An 18,410-nucleotide genomic window follows, 5' to 3' on the forward strand; every position below is an offset into this window, starting at 1 on the left:
ACATGCGTGGGTGAGATACTCCCACCGACACATGGGACATGCTCATGTTGGCCCTTTTTATAGCTCATGTTTTCATACACTGTACACTGATGCCCCTAAACGATGCCTTGTGTCTGAATTTCAGGTCTTATATGTTAGTTGATGATTTTGTAAAATGAGTTGATGACTTGTAAAATGATGCTGATTGCCAGGTACCGCTGCTGCTGCTGGGAGAAAAGCCAGGCCTTCTCTGAGGCCCAAGTCAAAGCCGTTGTTGTCCCTTCCTCCTCCCTGCAGATGTCAAGGGCATGTCAGGAACCCCCAGGTCTGGAGCTTTCTCATCGGCCTGGTGTTGCAGGGGTGGGGCGGTGGGAGCTGGGTGAGACAGACACCACCCAAGGTCCCACTCATCTCAAGGTGTCAGTGTAAGCTCCCTCCCCCATCTCTCCTCCAGGTGCTGAGTGAACTGGAATAGACCTTGAGGGCTTGGGGGCTGTTCAGCTACCCTGCCCCAGTTCCTGCAACAGGAGGTGCCTGTGCGAATGAGAGGGGCCAGGCCAGTTTCCCCAGTCCCCAGAGAAAGCTATCTCCCATCCCAGGACCCCTCCAAAACCATGCAAATGTTCTCACCTGATCATCCACCAGCGTGCTCCCAAGCAAGCAGAACCATAATTAGAAGTTTCAAAAGCGCTTTGGCTCTCTAGAAATAGAATTGCCCGCCCACCTCCCTTAAGGCATGCAGACGTCCCTTTAGACTAGCAGTCCGGCCACACGGTTAGGGAGTGACTGCCAGTGTGCAGGTCTGGGCGCGGCTGTCCACAGATGTCTCCTCAGCCGCCCCTCTCTCCTCCCCACAGGAGGAGCAGCTCCAGCCTGTGGGATGGCTGAGCCTCTGCCCCAGGGCCAGGGTGCTGGCCGGGTGCTGTGCTCAAAAGCAGGAGGAGGCTCTCTCTCTCCTTTTCCCAGGCACTCAGGCAGCGGAAGCTGCTTTCACACCAGTTAAGACTACTTGAGGAACCCCCCACCTCCATGGAGCCAGATATAGGAGGAATTCTCCAGCTTTGGGGTGAAAGATATTTGAAAGCTCCAATTTGGCTTCAAGGCAACTTCAGTAAGTTCTGTGACTTTGGGGAATAAAGCTGACCGACCACAAGCGCCCATTTGGCTCAGTTTGTGCTCCATCAGTCAGAATCCTGGAGGAGAGAAGGGTGATGGGCATCCCGAAGCCAATCCCCAGATGTTCTGATGCCTTAAGAACACTAACTGACATCCCAGAATGTCCAAACGGAGGTCTTACTGCACCTCGAAGAGAAAATGAGAACAAGGGAGTCTGGGTAATGTAGTCCCCAGATAAACTCAGAAGGCCCCCGTTCCCAGTCAGTGCCACGTTCATGCTGTCACACGATATTGAGGGGACCCCATCCTTGGAGTAAAAATCTGCAACAGTTCATTATAGTCAATGTAGATGGAAGTGGGTAATGAGAACTTTTTCATTGCTGTATTCTGCAGGTCAGCGTTAACGGTGACTTAAATGGTGGCCCATCATGCTCAAAAGTTGACGGGATCAAGGTGACAAATGAAACATAGAATATGAATACAAACTTTTATTATAAACCCAAAACCAACATCATCCCACTAGCTTCAATATGTCAACATTTTCCACCACGTAACATTTTCTTAGTGCTGCAGTTTTATCTGTACTTAATTTTAAATGCATTTTGGTTTTATTATTGTATAAGGGCTACTGTTTTATGTTTGTACATATTTAAATAAAATTGTATAAAAACAACTTAGTTCACCACTAACATGTTGAAGACAACTATATTATTTGAATTGGAGGAAAAATGCTGCACAGCGTCCATTTAACACACGCTGTCTAATCCTAAGAAATTCATCTATTCAGGTAGCATAAACTGAGTTCCATGGAAAGTCCAGATGAAAACTATTTTACTGTAGAGGAAATGATCTCTACTATCATCATCCTTTGTGTGCCGCATGAAAACAAGAACACAAACCTTCGTCCAGAACTAAGTCTCTCTCAATAAATCAGAGGTTAACCGCCTCACTGGATCAACAAGAGCTGTTTATTTTTAGAATATTCCTGAAATATGAATCAAGAAGACAAAGAACAAAAGCGAAACTATCAAACCCCTCTGGAAGGAAAAATATGAAGTTCCCCAACGAACGCGTTACTTGAAAATATAAACCATTTCTTAGCTTGGCTCTGTCCTCCATCTCGGAAAGGGATGTTTTTACAATCAGAGCAGAAATATGACTGGCGCTCCTACATTTACATTTCTTTGTTGCAAGACGAATCTAACTTGTTCAGATTCCAGCAGCAGAGAAAGCAGCAGAAGTAGTGGTTACTTTCCAAAGTGAAACTTAAAACCACAATCTCCGGTGCACAAAAGGCAGAATGAGTCACGGGAAGAGGCCACTTGCTTGCAAAACTCATTAAAAGCAATGCAGGGCTCAATGGACTTCCTGCCCCAGCGAAAAGATCGCTGGCACCAGGACAGCGCCTCCAGGCTCCTCCAGGCTCCGACAATTGGGGGGAGGAAGGGAGCCATCAGATATCTGGGCACAGCCCAGGTCTGCTGTTCGCAGGCACCCGGTGGCCCATCCTGGTCACAGGCAGAATCCCCTGCCAGCCAGGACCAGCTCACACTGAGATGCCCAGGAAGGCGGCTCAGGCTGGCGGCTATGTATCAAAGGGTCAATCAAGCCCCATATTGGGTTTCCAGGGGCCTCCCTCCTTCAGCAGATCCTTTCTGTCGCTCCAGTGATGCCAGACTCAAGTTAGACATCAACTGCCACAACCCAGAAGCAGCTCCTGGGGAACAGGCCCCGGGCCTCTGGGGCATCATCTGAACTTGAGTGTGCATCGGAACCCCAGGGAGGACTTATTAACACAGGTTGTGGGCCCCACGCCCATAGCCTCATTCAGCAGGCCTGGGGTAGGGCCCAAGAACCTGTATTTCTAACAAGCTCCCTGATGCTGGAGCTGGAGGCCTTGAGACTACACTTTGAGAACCACAACTCTAAATGATTCTGAGACCTGAATGGATGACAGCCACAAACTGCTCCCTGCTGAGCCAGGTAGTGAGATTCGACCTTGGGCTATGCCAACTCAGGCGCTTTGGTACCCAACAGTCCTGTAAGGAACTCCTCCCTCACCCACGAGCCCACAACACGCCTGGCTGGTCTCGAAGACAAGCACTGCTGGGAGGGGCCTTTGTCAAGCTGGGACAACATTTTTAAAGGCTGTGCCTCCAAACCAAAACTGACTGTGCCCCCAGGCGGCCGTTTGGGGCCCGTGGACTTGCAGGGCTGGCTTCTGTCTGGTCACTTTCTGGTTTCCTTCAGGCACCAAGCCTTCTGCAACAGCAGTGTCACTTAACCCCCACCTTCAATCGTAGCAGGAGTTGGGAAAGGGATCACAGGCAGGAAGGAGACCCTAGTGGCATTTTAACCGCCTTCTCTTCGTTTAGAGCGGAGACGGGATGCCCTCCCAACACCCCCAGGCCCATGGAGGCAGGCCAGTGCTGCTCCCACTTACCCCCCATGTCTGAATACAGAGTACAGATGTGCAAGGGGGGGCGGATGCGTAAGTGGTGGGCGATGTGACAAAGCTCCCCTGGAACAGCTGGTTAGGACAACACTCCTCCGAGAATGAGGAAATTCGGATTCCAGAAGGAGTTTGTTGTTTAATTTCTTAAAATGAGGCCTGCTTAACTTTCCTCCATGGCATTCCTCCCGTCCTAGGACTGCACCAGGGCCACAGGCATTCTTTCGTAAGAAAGGGCGCTTTGAGCCCCAAAGCCAATGGTCACTGACCCATTGTCCATGTTCCTCGGTCTCCCATCAAAGGGCTGGTGGCAAGTCTGGTGGGGTGTGTCAATTCTGAAAACCAAGATAGAAAGTAATTTAAATATTCAGGTGATTATAGCCGAGACATTGGGGAAATTCAAGCTACCGAACTAGCTTCCCCTGCACACGTGTGAGAGCTGCCTGCACTACCGAATGGAAACAGCATAGCCTAGTGGTACCGCTGAGAGACAAGTGGCGAAGGGCAAGAGCAGGTGGGGCTCCCCGGGCCCAGGACTACAGTTTATACTAATTTTTATTTCACAGACAAAAGAGCCTACAATCTGAAATCAGAGTTGGAATAAATCTGTGATGTTCAGCTAAACGACAGGATTTGTTTTGTTTTCAAGACACATGAGCAGTAATTCCACAGACCCCCAGAGATGAAGTGTTTGAATCTGGGCCTCATGAGTTCGGCCTGGTACCCTTGTGCAGCCATCGTTTACGAATTTAGGGACCAATATTCTAAAATTTATTCAAAAAACACTTAGGCTGACGCAGGTAATGCAACAGGATGCCTCAGGCATGTCGACGATGCACAAAATCAATAGGAATTATGGTGGTTTTCAAGTTATCTGGGTGAACTAGTCAAGGGTTTTGATTGATTCGTTCAAAATGAAAAACGAATTGGGTACACCACAGAGAAGTGCAGTCCAAAAGCTGAGGACAGCGGATGTGAGGTAAGGGAAACTGTATTGTTCATACTTGTATTTTCTGTGTCTTATTATAGTGTTTTGACATCTTAAAAATCTCTCTGGCTGGGGAAGAGGCTGGCTAGCCACTTCTTAGAGACAGTAAAGGGCCCAGCAGAGCACGCCGTGATATGCAAACTAACCGATCCAGAGCCAGACCTCCTCTATCTGCCTGCGCACCCCAGGAGGCAATACTCCTCTGCCCTAATCATCCAGGGCCAGGCGCCAGGCAACCAGGGACCACCTCTATAGACCACTGCTTAGAGTCCGCTGAAATTATTCAAACTAGCCAGTCCTAACTGTTCGCTCTGCCCCGCCTTGCCTTTCCCATACACCCAACTAAGGCCCTGGCCTAGGCTCTCCCCGCTCTCCTGCCACTTCTGCCTCCTGACCAGCCTGGAGCTTTCCCTTGTGGCCCATGTGGCATGCATACCTCCCAATTCGAGGACCTGTGAGTATAATAAACTTTGTTTTCCTGAGCCTCTCCTGGGTCTCCTCTTGTGGCTGCACCTGACTGACCATCACACAAAAGAAACGGAACAGAACTCGCTTGTGTTAAACACCAATTATGGGCCAGGCCCTGGCGGCACGTGACGTACAACATTTAACTGAACCCTCCCTGCTCCGGAGTCATTCCCTTCAGGGCGGGAGCAGCCCCGGGTGCAGCCCTCTCCTCTCCATCTTCAGCCCCCTTCCCCCTAAGTGCACACAGAGCCGGCATTGTACCAGAGACATCAGAAAAGACTGGCTCTTTTATTCCAAAGATTGAACAGTTCATAGTCTTAAGGTTTTTTTTTTTAAATAAAATAATATGCTTGATATCAGAAAATCAGCAACACAATAACTTACCAAAAACTAAAATTCACACACCTGATTTTCAGAGAAGTCTTTCATCAGTCTCATTTATTACAATATTTTCTAGCTTTGGATCCAGCACAACACAATGAAATAGTACAGTGATTGTTACCATTGCAACAGCATATACAAATACAGATCAAGTGTTGTAAATAAAATGTATTTAAAGTGGTGATCCAAACCTAAAATTGAAAAGGGAATTCTCTCTGAAGGTGTAGTCATTTCTCCAATGTACTAGGTATATATATTTTTCTATATACCAAGTATATATATTTTTCTTCATCACCTGTGATGAACATCTGATGACTTGGCACTACAGAGTGACTCATTTCCATAGGACAACTTTGAAATGTATGGTCCAAATGCAGCATTCTAGCACACAACTGTGGGGTTTGCGGATTATAGCTGTGTAAACACAGATAAACCAACTCCCATACGTGTGAGCACCACCCATGCATAAATCACATTTTCCAAAGCAACAAGGCAGGTGTGATGTTACAGCCTCCCCAGGGGTCACACTCTGAACCTGACACAGATCCGACAGTGCAACTTTCTGCAAGGCATGCTCTGTTTCAGACTGCAGTAGTGCAGAAGCTTAAGGTACATCAAAATTAGGAGTCCAAAGTTGCATGCTCTCACACCTCCACGTGGAGAGTGGACTACAGCTGTCGTCCTGATGAAGGGGCAAATGGCACGAGGGATACGCTACCCACGCTCGCAGCCACGCTCCTCCCAGCTCAAGGGAGACACTGTGCTAGCCTACGCAGGCCCCTGAGCTTAGGTTGAGTTCACAACGGCTAAATTCACCCAAAAATACCCTCGTAACAGAAAGAATTAATGTGGCCTCCAGAGGTCACTAGTGAACAAACCCAGAGTAGTTAAGGCAGGACTGTTCGTAACTATTTTTAACGCCTCCGGAAGGGAATCTGCACATGCATGTTCTCTCTGCTCTGCAAATCTGCAATCAACTCCACACGTACACCTGCCTCTCTCTGCACGGCCACGGGAACCGTTCAGTAAAGGATCCCGCTGCTAACGGAGCCCACCGACTACAATGAAGGCAACACCATTGGGTTTTCTTTCACAGAAAGAGTAAAATTTCATTCAACTGTTCCATATTTTGCCTCCTATGATTCTAACAATGTGATTTAAATAGCAAAGTATTTCAACCATTGGAGTAAAACACTCTTTAAAAAAATAATACTTCAAAAAGTAAAGCAAAATCTTTTACCAAAATAATTCTTTCTTTTCAAATTGTTCTCTCCACAAGCCAATTTAATAAACAAGTAAAAGAATCATCTACTGGCTTAAAGAACGTCACTTAAATTATTACCTATCCACTTGCCTTTAATTTGAGTGGAAAAAGCTAAGGAAAATAAAAAGCATTACTCGTAAATCCCAAAAGAAGGTCAGTGTTGTGGGATATAGAGAATAAGGCTCTTTGGATAGTCTAACATGCATATCTTTTTAATGGATTAATGACAGTTATAATAGAAAGAATATGGCTAAAATGCTTATAACAGTAATCCAATCAGAGTAAAGCAATAAATAGTAATATCTACAAAGAATATAATTCAACTTCTTGGAACTGTTTTCTTAAAACCAACCAGTTTCTTTTGAGAGCTCCCAATAGAAATCGACATCATTATCATCTGGCATCAGCTCTGTTCAAGCCCACATTGTCAGCACCACCCTGCTGGATACAAGGCTGCTGGCAGAGTGCTGAACCGACTGGAAATACTGCCTTAGTAATATTTACTATCATCTGAACTTAAGGCATTGCAAAGTTACCGAGAGCTAGACAAAGCACATTCTAAATAAAATGTCTGCCACAGATGCTTTAAGGCATAAATATTCCAGCCTGGAGCCACAGAAATGGGGGAAAATATGCCAGCTACATAGATTATCTGTAACCAAAGGAATTAAAGAAGAACTTATCACCTAAAAACTAGACCGGTCAGCAAACACTGTAAAGGAACATCCACAGGCCAAGGCCCAGAACAGTGAGGTCTGGAGCCCCTTCAGAGAACCCAGATTCAGGTCATGAGACCCTGCACAGCCCTCCTGCCAGGTGCGGAAGAGGTGACACAAACCGCCATAATGGACACATGCCCCCTACTCTACTGAAAGTCGTGCACATCTGGCGTTCCTCGATTGATACTGTCACCGGCCAGGACCCCCTGGCAGCCACCTCTTCGTAGGTTTCATAGACAGTATTGCACATTAACTGATAACGAACTGCTAGAGCCTGCTGGGAAGGGCAGCACTGCGATTGGCTTTAAGCCACAAACAAGGAATGCCTTCCTCACTAAGAACGCACCCGATGCCTCGCCTACAATTTCACTCAGAAATGTCAACCCTCAGGGCAGCGGGGGAGAGAGAAATGCTTCTCCACTCTCCCTGCTCTTAAGCAAAGGACTGCACGTCAGGCTCCCGAGCTCCTCTCCACGGCTCCCAAAATCTACCCTTTAATGGGGGTGCCCAGTCGTCGCATGATGTCAGGAGGCTGCCTGGGACATTTTACGTTGAGGCAGAATGAACGTCCTGGTTTTCAAAAGGTGGCAGTGGCTCTCTCCAAAAGGTGAAATTACTGAAGGTATCTGAGCAGGGGAAGTCCGAAGAGTGGCTTCTTTTCAGCAACGGGAAAACGTGGTCGACCACTTCACAGAGTCTCACGTACCTGGAAGGGAAACGGACAACGTCACTGCCTCTGCGGGACACCCAGCCAAGCGGAACACCTGCCACGCCCCCGGGCCGTGCTGGGAAGTTAGGAGAAACCTACAACCCCGAGGAGCAGACCACCTAACACAATGGAGGCTGCTCTAGAATAATTCCTCACTGATTACTAAGAAATCAAAGAGTACGCCGAGGAGGAGTCAGAGAGTGCCATGCACAAGGTGACTGTGACCTGACTTCACACCAAGGACCGACGAGGGAGGGCAGAGCAGAAGCAAAGCAGGACGAGAAGGAGTCGGCATAGTGGACGGACAGACAGCCGCCCCCCGCAGAGCTCATGGATGGGCATCGGGGGAAAGAATTAGACAAAGCTCATCTTTGGAGCACCAAACAGGGACCGCTTCACTGTGCAATGAAAAGCCCCCAGGCCCTGGGGTTACGGACACACGGATTTGACCTTCGACTCTGTCATTTACTAGCTGTGTGATCTTGAGCAAACGGCTTCATCTCTCTAAGCCACAATTTCCTCAACTGTAAAGTGAAGAAAACGAAAACTGTGCCACAGTGTTCATGTGAGAATCAAATAATGTATGCAATAATAAAATAATGTGTATTGAATGCTCAATAAATTTAGTCAACAAGAAATTATTAACATTAGGAAATAATTAGCCCTGGCTAATTATGAGCCTCAGGAAGAAAAGCCCTAGTTGGCATGAGGGTCAAGAGACCCGGGATCTACTCCCACTCTACTGCTGTGGAACCTCAGGCAAGTGTCTTGCCCACTCTGGGCTCAGGCCCTTCATCTTTATAGAGCGTGAAGTTGGACTAGACTCCATGTTTCTCAGTGCTCCCTACAATATCCTCTCATTCTGTTTTCTGTGTATTCCCAAGAAGATGTTACATCGTAGTTTCTGGGGCCTACACTACAAAAAGAAAGTTGCTGTACTGAATGTGAATTTTCAGACCTCCAGTCGCCTCCAGCCGGAAATTCTGACAGGTCCAGGCTGCTCCACACATCCCCAGAGGCACCCTGACAGTCACTGGGTCCCTCTCCAGTTCCAATTTGCTAAGAACCAAAGGGGCTTTCGAAATCCAAACTCTAGGAATTAGCACGTTCTGAGGCATAAGACAACTTACTAAACAAGGATGAGTGTGTGTATTTAATAAAGGAACTCCAAAGGGCTTATGAGAAACATCATGCTTACACAAAAGAGGAAAAATCTCTCTTAATAAACAAACATTATGTCTTTCCTGGGGATTAAAACAAATTTTTAAAATACCTCCTGGCTTTAAGACCTATTTGCTTGAGTTTTGTGGCCGTGGAGGAGGCCCCTCCCTGCAGGGGGCAGTTCATCGCTCATCGCCAGGGCGTGGTGGGCACAGATCCAAACCACCCGCATGTGCTCCGAGTGGGGGACCGAGCCCCATCTGTGAGCTTCTCTGGGACCAACCCTCCAAGCACAGGGCCCCCTCAGAGCAGGCAGAGCTCAAACTGATGGTCACAAATGCAAAGAAAGAACACACTGAAATTCCCCACCCACACGGCCCTGATCCTCTGAAGACATTTCAGATGACTTCTCAGAGACAGTGGCCCAGGTTCCAAGGGGCAGGCACCGACCTGGCTCTGAGAAGGTTGTACCAAGTTCAGTGCCAGAGAAAAGTATGCGCTTTCCTGGGGAAGGAGAGTCACTCTCTCACAGGAACAACCACACCTCCAGCCTAGGTGTAATGTCCCCTCCACGCAGAGATCCACTCTAGGCCAAGGCACGGGCACAGCACGCATTTTAACCTGAGTCTCAGTGAATGGGATACTGCCTCAGAAGCCTCCTGGCAAACCCTCATAGATGCAGAAATCCCTCTTTCCACGCCCCTTAGGACAAGACCTGCCACTCGGCTGCTGCTGGGCAGAAACCTTTGCCACTTCTGGGCAGCGTCCCATCAGTTAAGAGTTCTTTTGACCCTAAATGGAAATCCACCAGATCTCCTCCAGAACGAGGAAGACCTCTCACATGGAACGTGCTATGCTGGGGAATTAGGGAGAAGAGGGAACGCTGATATCAGGGTGGCCACGTAGCACTGGGGAGGAGGGGAACAGCAAGGAAAAGGTTAAGAAAGGAATCAGTCCCCGCTGCTGTTCTGGAACTGCCCTAGTTAAGCTGGATTAGACTCCAACTGGTATAAGGAGCATAGTGAAAGCGAGAATCTGCTCTAGGGGCAACCTTGATCTCGAATTTACCTGAAACTACAGGAGGCGCCTGGCAAAGACCAACCCCTAGAAAGCCACAAGACCCACACTCCCCCCACCCAACTCCTCCACATGAGGAGGGCTCCAGCACTCAGGCCACAGGCTACTTTCTAGGTCTGCACAGACCAGGCCAGAAGAGGTGCAGCCTCTGAGACAGACAACGCCGATGACACCTGTCTGCCCGGGCTGATGTCACCTGATGGGCAATGCTCCCAACACACGAGATGAGGAAACACTCTGCGTTCTAAGAAGTTAGGAAGCCAAAGTGAGACACATCAAAGTCAAGAGAGTCTACAGCCCACCAGGATGCCTCATGACAAACAGTAACCCAGTTCAGCCCCTGTCTCAGGGAAACTGGGCTTCAAAATATTCAAAATTCATATTCAAAAATATGAGAGGAATTCTTATAATTACACAGCAAGGCTTCTGGTGAGAATATCATTACAGGGCAGCACGTGAAGAGACACAGAGTCCCTCATCTTTAAATACAGCCTCACGTGATACTCCAATTTGGTTACATTTCTAATCCACATTCTAGGCTTTCAAGCCCAAGTTGGCAAATCTAAACCACTAGTTTTCAAGTTCATTCAATTCCACTCTGTAGCAAAATATAACCACTAGTTTAAATTTTCAGCCCAGAGGGGATCTGATTTAATCAAGATTGTCCAAAAATGAAGTTTTGGACAAAATACAAGGAGTTAAAATATATGTTTCCTTGTAAGAATTAAAGATTAAAATATAGGCAACAAAAGATAAAAAGGTATACTGTAAACTATGAAACACCATTCTAAGATTAAGATGGCGACAACAACGTAACAAAACAGTAATCACACAAAGTGTGCACAATACTCACGAGGAGATGTTGGTCTTTGCGTGCTCCTGTACGAGTTCTCCTTTGGGATTGACAGTAAATATTCTGTTCAGAGACACTCCTACTTGCTTGTACGAATACACATCCTGTATTTGGTAAAGTGTTAATTAGAAAAGAGTTCATTGTAAACACAAATGCATGATATTTTCATTACCCAGAACTATACTTCCAATTAGTGTAGAGAAAGAATATTTCTGGAGGTGAAACTATTAACTCAGTTTTCTCCTCTGGGCCTCAGTTCCCTCATCTATTCAGGAGCTGAGTTAGAGAGTCAACAACCCATCACATCCCCTGCAATTCCAACATTCCTTACCGTTATTCTCTGACCCACTTTCTGGGGCATGAGTTTCAAAAGTAGGGGAATTTTCTTACTGGGAAGTTAGTACCCAACTATATTTTCCAGAATGCTGAACTTTCCAGCAACTTTGGGTAGTACACACACAGTCTCAAAGCATTTCTTTTACAATATGAAACAAATATTCTGAAAAGTTGAGATGCTGAAGGATCTCACTGGATCACCATCATGCCAAACTTTGTGGTTTCCCTTCTGGTAGAAACGGTTGAATGCTATTCAATGTTCTTGTTTTACTAATTTAGCAAGTAATTTGGAATTTGAAGTGACTAGTCCCACATTTCAAGCTTCAAAATGAAACCCACTAGCCAATCTTCAAAGAAAACTAGAGGCCATGAAATAATTTACAATCTCCTTGCCTTTAGATGTAGGCAAGTGGCTCTTTATCAGCTATTTCTTATAAGATGAGAATCTGGCTTCACATACGGTCTAGGCCAGCCTTTCAGATGACTGCTGTCAGAAAAGACAGTAATTTCAATAACTCTTATATATCCCATCTACTACTTACAGCCGGTCGGTTTCCAAAAGCAGCATAAAAGGGTTCTGTATTTGGAAAAAACAGGTTTTTGATGTCTGTCAAACACTGGACTTTAAACTTTTCTGGTTTCTTTTCAATCACTTCTCTGTTAAAACAAATAAATAAGTAATGGATGAACATGAGAGGATAAGCTTCATTAGCGTCAAACTATTTTTAACTGTCAAAGATGCCGTGACACTAAGAACACTTTCACAGCTTCAAAAGTTCAATATGTGCAGGTCAGTTAAGCTGCCCGAGGAGAGCACTAGACAGAAAGTGAATCCATACTTGCAAGTCTTCCCACAAAGAAAATGCTAAGGACGAGTGATTTCACCCAAGAGCTCCATCAGTCATCCACGGAACAAAGAATTCCAGAGCATAGAAAGAGAGAGAACATCTAACTCATTTTATGAGGCATATAACCTCAAAAACAAAACCTGAAGAAGAAAACTATGAACAAAGTGAGGGCCGATCTCATCTGTGAACATCAGTGCAAAAATTCTAAATAATTTATGAACCTTATTGAAATATATTAGGGAAGACCCAAATAAATGAAGAAATATACCATATAATTGAACTGAAAGATTTGATATTATAAGGAGATATTAATTCTACCTAAATTGATCTATAGATCCATTGTAATTTCAATCAAACTCTCAACAGGTTTTTGTCTGTATGTTTTTATGAAACTTGATTCTACTAGCGGCACAGAAGGGTAAAGGCCAGAACCACCCATTTATGGCCACGATGACAATTCAAAGCAGGGAAAGGGCAGTCTTTTCAGTAAATGGTGCTGGGACAACTGAACCTAGGGGAAAAAAAAAAAATGAAAATGGGTCCCTACTTCATTTATATACAAAAATCAATTTCTGGTGGATTACAGACCTAAATGTAACAGGCAGCACCTTTAGATAAAATATAGGACACTGTCTTCATGCTCACAGGTCAAGGGAGGCTTCTTAACACACAGACAGCAGAAACTACAGAGAAAGTGATATGTTCAACTCCATGAAATGAAGAATTTATGTTCATCAAAAACCATAAACTAGGAAAAGGTATTTGCAGCACTCATAACAAAGCTGACATACATAGAATCTACAACACACTCTTACAAATCAAAAAGAAAATGGGGGAAAGACTTGAATTCACAGAATTCACAGGCAATTCACAGAAGATGAAGTCCAAATGGCCAATAAACATATGAAAAGAGACATTTCACACCCACAAGACTAGCAAAAGTATAAACGGCTGACAATGTGCTGGCAAGAAAGCAGAGCGAATGGTACACTTACACACTGCTGTTGGTACATAAATTGGCTCAATTACTTTGGAAAACAGTTTGGAATGACCTAATAAAGCTGAATATGTGCATACTCTATGGCCCAGCAATTCCACTCTTAAGAGCAACCTTGGAGCAACTATGGCACATGTGCCCCCAGAGGACACACAGAAGCACTGCTTCCAGTAGCAAAAAACTGGAAATGACTCAAGTACCCATCAACAGTAAAGTGGATAAACAAACCATGGTAGAGTCATACAATAGGATATGATACAGGAGTAAAAATGAATGATACACAGCTATACTCAACAATCTTGGGAAGATAATGTTGAATGAAAAAAGCAAGAACACGCAGAAGAACATGTGATTGATTCACTTAAAGTTCACAAATGTACACAATTAAACATATTGGTTAGGATTGCAAATATATGTGATAAAACTATTTAGAAGAGCAGGGAATGATTAACACAAAATTCAGGGATAATGGGTACTATTACTACTGAGGGGGAGGGATGAGAGCAAGCGGGACTTCAGATGGAACGTATGTCCTTTTGCTTTAACTGGGTGGTGGGTACACTGGTCTTCACTGTGTGACTATCATTTTACCTTGCATGTATTTTAGAAATAGTCTTCTGTACCTACTCAAAATGTAATTAAGATGATTATGAAGACGATGATGACGATGACGATGACGATGGAGGAACACAAACTGAGCGTCAAAAGACTCAAGGGCTGGTCCTGGACCTGCACTGACATCTGTGGACTCCAGAGCCCTCCTTAACACTAAAAGGGTCTTGCTTTCTACATCTTAGAACTCATAGAGATGCATGTGAGTGACTGTATGATTATAAGTCTCCAACTTCAACACCCTGGGGAAAACCACTCAAATTCAACTTCCTGCTTCAATCTCTCTCACACACAGACACAGTCACACACACACATTGTGAATGTGTGAGTGTGGGAAGCGGAAAGAGGATGTCTGCATGCATGTATACGGGGTAAGTAAGAAAACACCTCGTCAGCCCCACGCTGCCCAACGCCTTGTTTGGCAGTAAGGACACCAGCGAGTAAGTGGTGAGGATTGCTGAGAATTGCTATGGTGAGCAGTACAGACTGCTCCTTGGCACAGCCTATCTCTTTGGTGATCTGAATTTGCAAATAGTCACTGGTCACTCAACTCACCCTAGAGGTAACTGGGGACCCAGCGTAGGTCCCTGATTAGACGAAATGCAAGTTGATTCTCAGAGTCATTAAGACTCAGACCAGCAACACAGGGAGAAGGGGAGGAGGAGGGGCAGCATGTGCGAAGGCTCAAAGCAGAGAACATCACTCTGGAAAATGGAGACAGTTCAACACATCTGAGATCTAGAAACTGGAGAGAAATGAGACTGGAGAGGAGAGCAAGAGTGGGTCATGAAAAGTCAAGTGATGCTGAGCTGATGAATCTGGACTTTATCCCAAGAGCCATGATGAGCCAAAGAAGGGTGTTGACGGGGTGACAGCGTGAGACACTCATTTTAGGATGATTTTTCTGGTGCACAGTATGGAGCAGGTTATTGGTTGGGAAGACCAGTTAAGAGGCTATTCTTGCAAAATTTGCAGTGAGGAAGAGAGAGGGCCTGAAGTGGCCGCAGGCCTGGGGCAGGAGGTGGACAAGCGCAGTGGCGTTACCTGTGCAAGGCGGAAAAGAGACTGCTCGGGCTCAGCAGCAGTGGCCCCTGAGGCAGCACGGTGCCCCTCTCGTTGACCCAGTGCAAATAGCCCCTCGTCATGTCCGCCATCCCGATGGCACGCGCAGAGCAGTAGAGAAACTTATATCCATTTCTGAAAAAGAGACAAAACATTCACATTTGATGGCATCACACAGTGGAACTGTTTTGCATGTGCAAACCCTCATCTCTATCTGTTTCATGAAGAATGGCATTGCTGCAAGTTCCCTCCCAAGCAAAAGGCCACGTTCTATAAATATCTTCTTGTCAACTGAGAAATGGGCCTGAATGCATTTGGCGGTCATTACTCAGCACGGTCACATATTTCACTCGGTTTAATTCTCATGGGAACATTGTTTGGTAGGTCTTTTCCTCCCACTTTCCCACTAGGGAAACTGAGCCTCGATGCATCAAACCGGCCAACCTGCCTACACCTGTATCGTTCAGACTCTCGGTCCCTGCTCCTGGCTAAGGGCCTCCCAGCCACTTGGGCACAGGGCCCCACCGCCACCTGCCAATTCACAGACCACACACCAGCAGTGAGCTCATCCCCCCTCACACACGCACCATCAAATCCTCCCCCTCCACGGGGTAATTCCCGTCAGCACATAAATACACTCTAACCTCTCTCATCTCACCCTAAAAACAAACCAAGCCAACAACAACCACAAAAAAACCCTTCTCAGGTTTTCCCTCTCCAGGTCAAATCCCATTTCTCTGTTCCCCTTTGTGGGAAAATCCTCTCACAGAGCTGTGTATCTGCACTGACTCCATTCCACCCCGCTTTCTCTCATCACCCACTCCAAGCACCCTGGTTCCCCGCTTCACTGCCCTTGTCAAGGTCACCTATGATGCCACCTTGCCAAATCAAGGCATCACTTCTCAATTCTCATCTGAACAGACTTCCCAGGAGCACTTGACACAGGTAACCATTCCTTGCTCTAGAACACCTTCTTCCCTCAGCTTCCAGGACCCCACAATCTCCTCCTTCGCTCCCCCTCATCAGCCATTTCTTTCCAGACAAGTCACCTTGGCTCCATCTCCACCCGGCCTCTAAATGTACAAGTGTTCTGGAATCCTAGGGCCTCATTTCTTCTCAACACCTTCACTCCCTAGGGGATCTCACCCATTTCCATGGCTTTAAATGCCACATCTAAACTGAAGCAATGTAACATATTTGTGATATTGCGATATAGTAAATACACGTTTGGTCTTTACCCCTAGTTCCTGGCACAGAGCTTCTAAACCCTGGGAATTTCCTGAGTGACAAGGATAAGAGGAGCATCTTTTGTTATGAGGAATAGGCCCTTTTCATCCATACCTGAGTTTATGCTAATGAGGTGACTCTTGGAGTATGGAGGCTGGTTGCCAGAAGAACCAACCGTGCAATTAGAGGATTGGAACTTTCAGCCCCACCCCCCAAATTCTCAGGAAGGAAGAGTGGCTGGAGATTGAGTTCAATCACCAATGGCCAATGATTTAATCAGTCATGTCTAAGTAATGGAACCAGCATAAACAACCTAGACAATGCGGTTCGGAGAGCTTCCGGGTTGGTGAATTCATCCATGTGCTGGGAGGGTGGCGTACCCCAACTCCATGGGGGCAGTACCTTGCCCTATATACCTCTTCACCCAGCTGTTCACTGTATCCTTTATAATAAACCAGCAAATGTGTTTTCCTAAGTTCTGTGAGCCAATGTAGCAAATTATCAACCCTGAGGAAGGGGTTGTGGGAACCCCCAATTTGTAGCCAAGTTGGGCAGAGGTGTGGGTAAGCTGGGGACCTACTACTCACAACTGGCGACTGAAGTAGGGGCAGCCTGGTGGGAACGATCCTTAACCTGGGGTCTACCCTAACTTCCGATAGTGTCAGAATTAAATAAACTGTTGGACACCCAGTTGGTGTCTGTAGATTTGGGAATTACTTGGTGTGAAAACCCCATATATTTGGTGCCAGAAGTGCCAGGAGTGAAAAACAGCTCATAGGAACATTCTTCTACTGAACGTAACTTTATCGTTTCAGTATGACTACATTTCCCTTTTTTCAACTATTGAAAACTTACTGTCCGAAATGAGACATGCTGTAAATATAAAATATATGCTAAGTTTCAAAGGCTTATCATAAAAACAGAATATAACATACATCCCATTAATAATTTTTATATTGATTATATGTTTAAATGGCAATATTTTTAATATATTGGATTAAATAAAACATACTTAAAAATTTTTAAACACCATCTATACACTGATGTCTCCCAAATTTATATTTCCAGCCTGGACCCCTCTCTGACGCTCCAGGCCCCACATTACCCATTGGATACACAGCAGCATCTCACGCACGATACATCCGTAACCAAACACATACAGATGCTCCTCCTGAGCCTTCTCACCTCAGCAAGCAGCACCCCCATCAACCAGGGGTGAAGCCAAAATCTCAGGGGCCATCCTGGGTTTCTACTTTTCCTCACAACCACCCCCGCCCATTAGTAGGTCCTCTGAGCTCCACCCCTAACATGTACCCCAAACTTCCAAGGCAGGGATTCTCACCTCTATTCCTGCCCCCATCAAGTCTCCACACAAAAAGAAAACTTAAAATTTAGTCAGCTCATGCTCAAAACCCTCCAAAGGCTTGCCATTTCCATCAGATAGAATCCAAATTTTCTGCCACGAGCTGAAGGCCAGTAAGACCTTGCCCCTGCCTCTCTCCAGCCCACCTGCTCCCTCGCGCCTGGCTCACTGCACAGGTGTCTTATCGTTCCTCCCACTTGCCACATGCATTCCTGTGCTGGGCACCTGCTCGTGCTGTTCCTGCTGCCTGAACACCGTTCCCCACTGCTTCCCCTCGTGCTCGCTCGCTCCCTCATCTCATCTAGGTCTCTGCTCAGACATCACCTCCTCAGAGGGCCCTTTCCCTTTCCTTCTATTGACAAACACCCCCTCCCTTCCCCACGCCCAGGCACTGAACCGTTGCTCTGTTTGCTTTTCCTCACAGCACTTATGACTAATATCATATTGTGGCCCCTTGTTTGACTGTATCTCTCATTAATCCGTATACTCCCTGAGGGTGAGGACGTTGTCTCCTTCCTTGCTGTAACCCCAGTGCCAAAAACAGCGCTTGGCAAGTAGGAGACACTTAGCAAATATTTGCTGAATGAGCGAATACAAACTACCCGCTTCCTATCCGACTCACTGTTCCAACATGAATATTTTATGCTGGCCAGAGGACTTGTCTCTAGACTTGCTTAATATGTTCTCTAAAACCAAGAGACAGGAAAGTTTTAAGACAGAGTCTAGAAATATCAGCCTATTTGGAATACAGGGATGCATCTGAAAATCAAGCAACCTTTTAAACATGTTTGTATCTTA

General features: G+C 46.0%; 1 protein-coding gene across 3 annotated transcripts in view; it reads right to left on the reverse strand.

The window, feature by feature from the left end:
* Positions 1 to 1,568: 1,568 nt before the first annotated feature.
* LPIN1 (lipin 1) overlaps positions 1,569 to 18,410 on the reverse strand; it is a 73,096-nt gene continuing 56,254 nt past the window's right edge. For all 3 annotated transcript variants that reach the window (XM_087437129.1, XM_087437130.1, XM_087437128.1), the window contains 4 exons: positions 15,005 to 15,157; positions 12,046 to 12,160; positions 11,168 to 11,271; positions 1,569 to 8,073 (listed from right to left, as the gene is read on the reverse strand). In XM_087437129.1, coding sequence (XP_087293255.1) covers positions 7,914 to 8,073; positions 11,168 to 11,271; positions 12,046 to 12,160; positions 15,005 to 15,157 — 532 coding nt within the window. In that variant the 3' untranslated portion in view covers positions 1,569 to 7,913. The remainder of the gene's footprint in view (positions 8,074 to 11,167; positions 11,272 to 12,045; positions 12,161 to 15,004; positions 15,158 to 18,410) is intronic.

This window comes from Ceratotherium simum, chromosome 11 (assembly GCF_057802395.1).
Source record: "Ceratotherium simum simum isolate JZ-2026a chromosome 11, ASM5780239v1, whole genome shotgun sequence".
NCBI lineage: Eukaryota > Metazoa > Chordata > Mammalia > Perissodactyla > Rhinocerotidae > Ceratotherium > Ceratotherium simum.